The sequence below is a fragment of the Emydura macquarii genome, unplaced genomic scaffold (genome assembly GCF_026122565.2).
Source record: "Emydura macquarii macquarii isolate MOO-44397 ecotype Brisbane River unplaced genomic scaffold, CSIRO-AGI_Emac_v2 contig_2676, whole genome shotgun sequence".
Lineage (NCBI taxonomy): Eukaryota > Metazoa > Chordata > Testudines > Chelidae > Emydura > Emydura macquarii.
The window spans coordinates 45,213,612-45,225,414 of record NW_027132813.1 but is presented as its reverse complement, the minus strand read 5'-3'; the positions used below and the strand labels follow the sequence as shown (position 1 = coordinate 45,225,414).

Genomic DNA, 11,803 nt, shown 5'->3' with positions numbered 1-11,803 from the left:
ATCAGCCTCCGTTGCCCAAACCTGGGAGAAATTTTCCCCCTTCGTTTCACACAAATTATGGAACACAGAGCACGCAGATATACTGATGGGATGTTCTTTTCACTGATGTCAAGCCTAGTAAGCAGACATCTCCATCTGGCTTTTAAATGGCTAAATGCACATTCCACCACCATTCTGCACTTGCTAAGCCTGTTATTAAAACGCTCCTTCTCGCTGTCCAGGTGCCCGGTATAAGGCTTCATTAGCCAAGGGAGCAAGGGGTAGGCTGGATCCCCCAGTATCACTATTGGCATTTAATTTTTGGTCAGGGAAGAAAGTGCCTGCCTGCATCTTATTGAACAGACCCGAGTTCCTAAAGATATGCGTGTCATTCACCTTTCCAGACCACCCCACACTGATGTCAGGGAAACGTCCCCTGTGATCCACAAGGGCCTGCAACATCATTGAGAAGTATCCCTTCTGGTTTATGTACTCTGTGGCAAGGTGGTCAGGTGTAAGGATAGGGATATGCCTGCCATCTATTGCCCCCCCACAGTTGGGAACCCCATTGTGGCAAACCCATCCACTATGTCCTGCACGTTTCCTAAAGTCACTGCCCTTCTTAGCAGAAGCCTATTGATGGCCCTGCACACTTGCATCACAGCAGCTCCAACGGTGGATTTACCAGCTCTGAAATGATTCCCAACTGACCAGTAGCAGTCTGGGGTTGCCAGCTTCTATGGAGCAATGGCCACTTTCTTCTCCACTGTCAGAGCTGGTCTCAAGCAAGTATTCATGTGCTTCAGGGCTGGGGACAGCTCCGTGCAAAGTTCAAAGAAAGTGGCTTTTCATGTACGAAAGTTCTGCAGCCACTGCTCATCATCCCACACCTTCATAACAATGCGATCCCACCAATCTGTGCTTGTTTCCTAGGACCAGAACCAGCGCTCCACGGACTGAAGATGGTGTGACAGCCTGCCGCAAACGGAAATTGTTCTGCTCTATGGCTTATAGCAGGGTGGCCTCAGTAATATCTCAGTAACATCGCTATTTTCTGTGCTGCAGCTCCTCTCTCACCTTTGAAAATACTGCAGGATAAGCCGTGAGGTATTTGTGATGCTCACAATGATAGTGCCGAGCTGAGCGGGCTCACTGTCTCTCTGGCAATGGCATATGTGCAGCATAGAGAAATGGCGTGAAAAAGCGTTTGCAGTTTGTTTGGTACAAGAAGGGAGGGGGAGGGAGCACATTGCATCATGGGAGGATGACAAGCTTCTCATAAGCCTCTGGGACTAGTTGCACTGTGAGATAGCTATCCATGGTGCACTGCTTTGAATGTCAACCCAAGTGTGGGGACACAAGAGCCCGGCACAAGGAGTGTGGAGTGATCACGTACCTGCGACTTCAAAAATTCAGCGGGTGAAAGTCGATTTCAAGTAAATCGACTTCAATCTACAGTGTAGACATACCCTACTATGAGTACCCCCATGTACTTCACTGGGAATATCTGTAGCCTCAAGCACTGCACTCAGTAATAAGTGTTGGCAGGTTTGGGCTTTATAATATCAGTCATCTTAACAGTTGACAGTAGGACACTGTCAACTTGAATAGCACTTTTGAACCCACAGTCGTCACAAGCAGCCTCTCTGTTTACTATGAATGTGAAAGAGATTAAGGAGAGAGACATTTTCTTAATTTTCCCCCCAGTTTGGTGACTTTGTGTATCTGGCATCACTTTTGTATAGTCAAGTTCACACCATGCCTCTTGATGCTCACCCTTCCCCAGTTCATGCAAGAGGACATTTATGATAACAGGAGTTGCAAAGCTGAAAATGAAGAGGCATCAGGCAGATGTCTTTTTATGGAGGAAGGGTGGACTGAGATGGGTTTAATGCTTCCCCACAAGATCATTTTAGATATCAAGAGGGAAACAGAAAGCATTTACATATTTATTAACTGATTTAAAAGAAGTATCAGGGCATTATTTAAAAGATGCTCTGTCAGAAAACTGATTTAAAAAAATTTTAAAATGTCCATTAACAGTGTCATATTAAAGTATCAGTACAAATATTCTGGATAAGTATATTGCTGCATCCATAGTCTAAGTGAATTTAGTATTTAGAATTTAGTGAGTTTAGTAGTATAGAGACTGAGACAAAGAAAGGTTATAAGCAAGTGTTCCCTATTCTACCTGAGTTCTCAATTTCCATTATTTCCAATTTGCTTGTGCCTGGATTTCTTTTACTGTGAGCTTTCCGATTCATTCTAAGTTGTAACACAATTAGGGTGTTACCTACAGGAGAGGTTCAGATGATAATCCTTTAGCAGACATGCATTGACTTGAGTATGGAAAATCGCTTGACTTTCTTCTTTCCATTTTATCCCTTTCTGTCTGTTAAGAGATACTGTGCATGGTTCATCAAGACTCGCAAACTCATTGACAACAGCTGTAATAAATACTAACATGTTTGAGCAAGTTGGGCTCAAATTTCCCATTGTTATATTTCCTTAAATGCTTTAAAGCCTTCTTTTACAGAGGGGAAAAAAACCCATAAAAATCAATTAATTCAAGCAGTTCTGGAAAGCCAAAATCGAACAGCATGCGCGTCATCTTGTATTACTATTCTGTACTACAGTTCAAGGATATAGTTACATTTTCAGTTGAAACACTCCCTTAAATTTAGTTTTCACCTTAATTGAATAGGATAAAATGCATATATATTTAAAAATAAATGCCATCATGTAGGGCTAGAGGGGCTCTTGAGTAGATTGAAGCATTATCAATAATTGCCAGGGAGCACTTGGTGCTGCATTTAGACACGAGCCAATGTATTTTATTATGCTACGTACAATATTACTTTTCATCACGTTCTAATTGTAGAAGAATTTACTCTATTAGGTGCCAGGCACTTCTGAAAACTTCACTAGGTGCCTATCTGCATCTTTAGGCACCTAAATACCTTTAAAAATCTGGCTCATGGTTCCTCTGTGAGGGCACAGAACTTCTAAAGCAGTTATTCGTCAAGAAGTTATCCACGGTGAGACTTTTCAAAGCACCTTGCTACAGAATAATCCCTGATTACTCCTGGAGCCTCAGCTGGCCCTGCTGTGCAAAATCACCTTTTATCATCTATGTAAGGTAAGATTACCATGAATGTTTCACTCAGGTATGGGCAGACCTTGCTGAAGTTTTCCATGCCTTTCTGAGCATTGGGTTGCATTGTTGCCATACGCTCTTGTTACCTTTGCCCTTCTGGTCTCAGGTCCCCTTCTTAGTCTTTAGGTCTTTCTGATGCACAGGCCAACCATATACAGATCACTGACAAAAGGTTATGCTCTAGGATGATGCTGGTTGATGGTGTTGATTGCTATCCTCAGTGAGGCTTAGGAACAGAAAAACTTAAGAAATGTTTTTCATGGTCAATGTATTGTGAACTAGCAGTTTGGACTATTGGGACCCTTGTCTTCCAGATAATTTGCTTCAGAACATGATTAGTATACTTCCAGGTAAAGGGAATATTAAGGACGCTGTTCTGTTCCGAAATGATGATGAAGCACTTTGCATGAAATAAATACTTTCTGTGATATGGGAGCATACCTTTTTTTTTTTTTTTTTTTTTTTTTTTTAAATCAGGCTTCAAACCACTGTGAGATCTGCAAAAATTGAAGGGCATAATTTGTTAGAAGTTCTACTGCCAGCACAGCTGGCAGAGATCTGTCAAGAAAGGTCTAGGGAAAGGTTAAGGTTGTGAGAAACTGACTGTCCAACCCCAGGAAATGCAGAAACCATGCTTAAAAAATATGTATTTGCTGTAAAGAATGAGACCTCCTTGCCCTAAAAATGTATCACCCGGGAAACTTGAACTGCTGTGATTTCTTAAATACACACATAATGAAAGCAGTTCTTTCAAAACTGGATAATCTGTAATGTCTGTAAACTATCTTTTCTTGTGTTTTTAACATCAAAGCTGTTAAAATGTTAAACTTAGTAAATGTCTTAGATCAAAGGCTGGCTTGGCCTTTACAATTTTTATGTATTGAGAGAAAGCTGCTAAAATAAATTCGCTTTTGTCCAATGTTAATTTGCAGGAATATTATACAGATATCAGGAGTAATCATAGGAGTAATAAATTATGTGCTAGTTCTGGTTATTCTACATGTCAGAAGTCACATTTCTGCATATCAGCGACCAGACTAACTATGTATTTGTGTGTGTTTGTAATTGTACAGCACCCATATCAGTTGTTGTTCTTGGCTCATAATAACTGCGAGAAAATCACTTGTTTTGTTTCCACCAAAAGAACAGAATCAGCAGAAAACTCCACTTGTCACTATCTGTGGCTCTGCTAAGGAAACTTGTGCTTAAGTGAACTGTGAAAAGTAGACTGCCCAGTAAGATGGACTCCTCAAGTAAGTTGCCTTCCAATTAAGAAATCTGCATGTTTGTCATGAGAGTTGAGTGCTAGCAGATTTTTTATGTCTATATCGCATGGGCTTTTGAATGGAATACGACACATCCAGCTATTCAGGAAAAAGGGGTTTGGGTGGTAGGCTTTGCTTTTTTGTGTTTTATGGGGAAGTCAGGCTGAAATAACAATAGTATTTAAAAGGATAGAATTTTTTTCGTGTTGATCACAAAGCGCTTTACAGAGGAGGATAAAGATTGGTTTCTCCACTGAATACAGCAACAAAATGACTTGCCCAAGGTGACAGGGCAATTCAGTGTTAGAACTGGGTGCAGAGCCCAGTCCAGTGGACCATGCAATCTGGCAAGTGCCTTTTTGCCTTTAGCAGCTCGACACATTTATCTGGTGAACCTCCACCATTCTGGGTACGGCGGCTCCAAATCCATGATTTTTCCCAGGGAAAGGACAAACACCATGTTGGACCTTTTATTGTTTTAAGGGAATTGCTTTTTGGGACTGATGGTTTTGTCCACCTCCAAATTTGGACAATCCTATAGAGGGGTGGTAGACGGTAATGAGGGAGCCCCTGGCCTACCTCAGAGATTGAGAAGGAGGAAGAAGAGATTCTTCCCCCATGCCCAGTGATGACAAGGAACCTTTGAATATCATCAGTCTGTGTTTGGTGGAGTCCTTTTAGGGGGAAGAGCCTATATGGCCTGTTCCATGGTTGGAGGGGGGAAAAGAAGTGGAGGGGGCTCCTCCATTCATCTAGTCAGCTCTCATTCATCTATATGAGAATTTCTAGTCTTCCTAGTGTAAATAAAGGCTTTAGGCCACTGCTGCTGGCCTGGTCCCACAGGGCTTCCTGAGGTACAGGAGTAGAACGTGAGCTCTGCCTCTGAGGTTGGGTGTGCGGCATGGCAGAGCTCCAGAGAGTCAGTCTGCAGAGGGAGAGAGCAGCTGCCAGGTTCCCTCTGAGGCTGCAGTGAGAAGGGAGGCCGCTTTCCATGATGGAGATGGGGAGCCGTGCTGACCACCCCTGCCATTGTGAGGTGGCACCACACAGAGGTGGCGGTGAACAGCGTCCAACTAGGCTGCACTGAGGAGCCAGCTCGGGGAAGGGCCCTGTTGCTGGTACCTTGTCAAAACTGAAGGAAGCTGCCAGCTACAGGAGTGAGCTGAGGCTTTCGCTCACCCTTTACAATTTGGACCCTAATGCTTAGAGTGGCTAGTTCCCCCCTGCCCGAGTGGGTAAGGGAACCAGTGAAGAAAGCACCCAGCTGATGCCTAGAGGGCTCCACTGGATGACAGGTGAGAAACTGTAGGCTGCTACCTCCAAGGACAGAGCTACCCTGTAGTGTCTCTGGCTTAGTAGAGGGCTGCTTCGTGAGCAAATACTAGCTCTTGCTATGCATGTGCTTCTGTAAGTACAAGGGCAAATACAGCTGATGCACCGCATAGCTAAAAGGTTAGCATTGCCCGGATGAATGTGTTTTGCCACCTGTCATCGGGCCTGCTTATACACCTTAGAGTTGTTAGGCGATAGTTGTGCTGTAAGTTTACAAGCATCTGCTGCAGTTTGCATGTGTTAATGCAGAAATAATGGCTCACCAAAGAAAGTACCTTTCCACATCCCTTGGAGCCAAGAATATTCTAGAATTAAAGTGATTTAATATGTTGAATGATTTTATAAATGCTTTCCCCTACGTAAGATGGACAGTATTGTTCATATTAAGGTGCAGTGATTTGCTGTATTCAGTGCAAGTTTAAACAAACCGGTTTTTGATGGTTGTAGCGTCAGTTCAGCAGATGGAGAGCTAAGGGGAATAATTCAATTGTTTTGAAAAGTAACTCGGGCAGCAGACTTGTTCCAGTTCTGAGCTGAATGAGCACAGACACACATTAACAGCAGGAGGCTTCTCCTGACCACACTGTATGTATCTTCCCAGTCCAGTAAACAGGCAAAGTAGAACTTCCACAAAAATAAATAAAGGTGGGCCTTAGTTTTTCAATGTGAAAACCTTAAGCTTCTGTATCCCTATTTATTTTTACACTAGAAAAGCCTAGTTCCCACCATGCTGGCTATTTTATGTTTTTGTTTTGAATTCACAAGTGTAAATTTTGCAGCTGCCATTTAATAGTGCAAGGTTTGACCATGGCAATCTCCCTGAATTTGCTGCTCTTGCTGTAATCATTAGAAGAGGTTGTACTACACACACACACACACACACACACACACACACGAACTCGTCATATCAGAGACTGAAAAATGGGGAGACAAATATCCCACTTAGGCAGTATAAAACATTCTCTCTAATTACATGCAAGTTTCATATGAGAAACTCAGAGCACAATTGACTGACACTCATTAAAGCCTTGAAGCTTTCATGATTCTTCATTCAGATTTTGCTCAGCTCACACCTCAAAAGGCTCACACCAGAAGCAGTACTTGTCACCACATATGAACTAGGTTGAACCTATAGAAGTGGCCATTAAATGGGTGTTATGTCAGAAACTAATGCAAAGCACCACTGTAGTTTGCAAGTGGAGCTAAGAAAGCTATTCTGTCATATTAGCAGTCAACAGGACTACTCATGGGAGCGGTATAAACATTTAATTGTAGTTGATTAGTAAAGGCAAGTCATGGACATGCATTAGACAGTAGGTCCAAAATATTCAATGACACTGCTTTCCAGCAAGATGGCTAACTCCATTAAGCATACTGAGTTGGTTAACAGAAAAAAAACCCATTCCTAGCCAAAAGTAGTTACTTTGAGCTTCAGGTTGCTGTACTGAGCAAGAAGGATGCCAGTTCCCTTTAAGCAGTTTTAAAAAGTGGCCTGTTTGTGGAAGTCTAAAAGTAGGATGTAGCTTATACAAATAAATTGCATTAAATAGCCAGCACTTTTTTACTGCTGCTAGAAACTTGCTACAAGCATTGCAAAGGTGGTGGCATGCTGTTCTGTAGCTAATCTGTGACTGCCATTCATTAAGCAGTAAATTGACAATTAGCTGGTGCTGCAATGAGGCAGTAACATGGCCTGGTATTGTGAGGATGAGAGCACTTTCAATTTGGTATACGGGGACAAGCTAAAAAGTTTACTTGTTGAATGGGAGAGGTTGTAATTTGAACGATCATCTAAGGCAGAGTTAAGTTATGGGTAGGGATACATTGCCAGCAGCAAATTTGCCACCCTCACATCGATCCATCTGGATTGACTGAGCAGAAGTGAAGACCCAAGCGAGCCGGCAGTCTATCTTAAAACCCCCTCCAAAAAAAGCATAGCGCCTCATCCACAGGCATGCATTTCCCATCAGCGCAGCAGAGATGGCGTGCAGAATGGAAGTTACAAGGTCGATGGGAGTTATGCAAGCTACTCCCATCGACTACCACCTAATTTCACCAGCTGTATAGACCAGGCCTTAGACTGGTGCCAGTATTGTTTCCTGATATGGGATCTCCTTGAAACAAGGAATTAAAAATGCTTTCTCTACCTCTAGAATTTAATTCTTGTATGGAATTATCCCTTATAGTATGAGAGGGATTTCTTAGCTGAGAAGGTAGCCTTAGAAACATAATAGGCCTGGATCTGTGGTGTCTGCACTTTACACCAGTGCAGAATAGGTCTAATAGAGGGGTGGGCAAACTACAGCTCATCTGAGTTTTTCCTTCAGGCCCTCCCGCTCAACCCGTGGGCTGCAACCTCCATTCAGGTGGTCTGCAGAAAGGCTGGGGAACAAGCTATGCAGCGCAGCAGCAGCCACTCCCCATCCCCGCCCCTTCTCCCACCCCACAGGGGCTCTGACTGGAGCCACTCCAGGAGCATTAATGGCCTGCCCTACAATTTCTATACTCAGATGTGGCACTCAGGCCAAAAAGTTTGCCCGTCCCTGGTCTAACACTACCAAAACGAGGGTTGCAATGTCTTACAATATCTGCGCACAGAGTGTGACTATACAGGGTAAAGGCAAATCAGACTTGACATTACCACAAGGTTTCTCATTGTAAATATCAGTGGAAAAAATGGTCGTGTGAGATATGCATCTAACTGTTACACCAGCATAAAAATTCAAGGAACTCTCCTGATTTTGGCTGAGTTCCTCCAGCTTTATGCCATCAGTCATGAAGCCAGTCAAACAGGAGTAATGCAAGCAGGGCTACTGCCTTTAAGAACACCAACTGCAATAACTGCTTAAGGCCACAAATAAGCAAGTGTAATTCCTTAGTATTTTAACAACAGCTTTCATGCTTTGCAAGCAGCTTGCTGGAAGTGAAAGAGGAGGATTAGAATTGTTTGTGGAGCTGCTCCTGGCCTACGTTGAATCTGGCTGAGCTGTTCAGTGGCCCATGTGAAGTAAGCTAGTGGTGTAGGTCCAACTGCTCAACTCACAACCCACCCTTGCTGACAGCCGAGGGATCCCTAGGCTATGATGGGCACATGCCTCTTCCCCTGTCCAAGGAGTCTCAAAACTGAGGAGTGTGGAAATTTACAACACAATACACAAGCAGTGTAAGCCTGATTTAAAGCCCACTGAAAAATAGTAGGAGTCCTTCCAGAGACTTCAGTAGTGTTTGGCCCTTGAGTACACAGCTCATCTATGATTTCTATCACTGAAATCACCAGCCACAGCTACTGACTAAAAAAATCTTTGGGATAACAAAGCTACCTGGAAGTGCCTCACTAAAGCTTAATAACCTCCACACTGTTTCATGTTTTCATACAAAAAGTTTAATAAATATTACTTTTTAAGATTTATTGCCAGGAACAACACATCAAAGATGCATTTTTATGTTCATATAACACAAATATTACAAGGTATCTTCATGATCTCAATGGTTAACCAATGAGACTACTATGTTTATAAGCCTTTTTGATCTTAAACATTGTAATAGCACTTTGATTTCCTCACTTGTTAAGGCGGGCAGTGTAATCTATGGCAAATCTACACAGTGATCTTACTGGACATTCTACTGTTCAAGTATTCAACAACTAGCTTATAGAATACTCCCTAAATGCAGTAGATTACAAAAAAAATCAAATCTACAAGTGGTTCAGTATTACAATATTCATGGTGAAAAAAATCAGAATTTACAAAATAAGATTGCTGTGCTTCCAACTTCACACACTAATTTGATATTTTAATTACATGCAACCACTCACATTTCATCTACATAAAGTCATAGCTCAGTTTTGTTCCCTTAAACTGCTTTGTAGCAGATTATCTGCCTGTCACTCTTTTTCAAGTCTAAAGCAGCAAAAAAAATTGTTCTAATCTAATCTAAACTGCCTCAGTCAGTACTAACAAATAGTCTTAAAGTGATACTATGAAGGTGTTTCAAACATTTGACATTGTACAAAAAACAGTATCAAGGCATGAAAGCCCATCCTATTGTTAAAAATAAACTATTTTTTAGAACACCTTAATTTTGGCATATAGGCAACATGTAACAAGAAAAATTCAAAATAAAGAAGCCAAAAGCTTACAATGCTATCAAAAACCTTCAACTCTAAACATACATATAAATAAAAAGGAATGATATTTAAGGCTCTTGATTATTAAGTTAATAAATCAAATATACACAGTGATTAATAAAAAAAGAATTATTTACATATCTATACAAACTTCTACTTTTAACACATTTTCCTCTTTAAATTCTTCATTTACCAGCAACTGCTGACATCAAGTCCCCTCCCACCCCCAACAGAAATACAATAAAAAAATAAATAAACTTATTTTTTTGTGATAGTTGCTGTGGTTCTGAGCTGCAAAGGCACTTTCAAATACAGAACTAGTTGTACGTCACCATAAAACCAATATACAAAGAACTCCGATTCAATAAATATAAATAAAATGTATTTTCTAATAAACTGTATAAATCAGGACATCTGGCAAAAAAAAAAAGTTGATGCTAAAGAGGAGCTAATAAGGCTATGCAATACCTTATGAAACATTTCCATGATGTATCAGCTACAGCTGAATTTACATTAGGGCACTTTTGACTAGTTTTGCATAGATGTGAAATGCAGCACTTGGTATTCCAGCCAACCACAGCAACTATCATTGCCAGTGTAAGCCAGCTTGTCAAAACTTAAATTAACACAGGGATTCTAAGTAAATAATAGCCTTAGACTCAAATATTACACAACAGTTTAAGAACTACAAGCTCCGAGTGCCTTTATAATGATCTCTAAAGGCTTCGCATGGCAGCCCCCGCCGTCTGCTATACAATGTACTCCATCCGATTTAAACTTTGTGCACTTTCCAAGTCTCTGTTGTCTTGTTTGTTTGTCCAGTTTGGGTGTTTTGTCGGAGTGCTATGGGGTGGCTTTTCATCTCTGTCTACCAGTGTGTACGCCGGCTGTTTGGCAAAGCGGCTCTTCTGCTGGTGCTTGTCCATGTCGTCTTCCTCCACCTCCGAATTGTGTGTCCTTATTTTGGCGATTTTGGAGTTCTTGTTTTCATAGTCTTTGATGGGGACTGTGTTGGCACCATGTTTCTCAATGGGGTTCTTGATCTGATTCAGCTGCTCCCTCACATTGTTGGTAGTGTTGTCATCAGATGCGGTGTGAGTGTGGCTGCTCTGCTTTCTCCGTTTCCGAACACACCAGTAAAAGGCCGTTACCAGGCAGCAGATCCAAGCTACTGTTAAAACGGAGCTCAGTAATGGCACCAGGAAATCTGGAAGACAGACATGAGACCAATTAACCTCATCAGTGAAGTTTCAGTTGAGACACTCTCCTCCCGAAGAGAGCCCTCTATTCACAAGCTTTCTTTATACATGGGGCCTGGGAGGGTGGTGTGGGCACAATCTCTTAAAAAAGAAAAAACCGTAAAAAGAGTTCCTAGTGAGTGCTAAATTCACTTAAGAGTGTTGACAAATAGCCCAGGAGGGTGGAAGGCTTCCTTTTAGTCACAGAAAGGACAGTGGTAATGCAAGCTTCCCTTAACTGCCCTGCCCAAGAATGCCAAATTTCTGAAGGGTTGTGGGTCACGGAGCAGAACTGTCCACTAGGCTCTTGCCTGAGAACTGCCCAATTCATTTCATGTGGGGTAGTAATAGCCATCAGGTGGCAACACTGGTCACTTTCAAAAGTCAACAAACATTTCCTCTTAGTACTTTTTTCTTCCTTCTCCATAGTGTAGGCCATTTGGGGGAAAGAGGGTAAAAGAGTGACCAGGGATGACTTTACAGCACTGTTTTAGAGTAAAAGTGAAGTCTTTCAGAACAGTTCAGCACAAAAACCTCATAATCCCCAGACACTGGAAGGCCAAGATTCAGATATCTTAGCTTATTGTAAAAAGTTAAATAAATAGTTTGAAAGTCTTGGCACACTAAAACAAGTGCAAGCTGTACTGTAAGATGAAGCTGCCTCTTTACAAGAGATGAATTTTTCTGGAGTATCAATTCAAAGCTT

General features: G+C 41.8%; 1 protein-coding gene across 1 annotated transcript in view; it reads right to left on the bottom strand.

The window, feature by feature from the left end:
- Positions 1-9,092: 9,092 nt before the first annotated feature.
- Positions 9,093-11,803, bottom strand: part of JAG1 (jagged canonical Notch ligand 1) — a 35,742-nt gene continuing 33,031 nt past the window's right edge. The window contains exon 26 of the mRNA XM_067565298.1: positions 9,093-11,066. Coding sequence (XP_067421399.1) covers positions 10,609-11,066 — 458 coding nt within the window. The 3' untranslated portion in view covers positions 9,093-10,608. The remainder of the gene's footprint in view (positions 11,067-11,803) is intronic.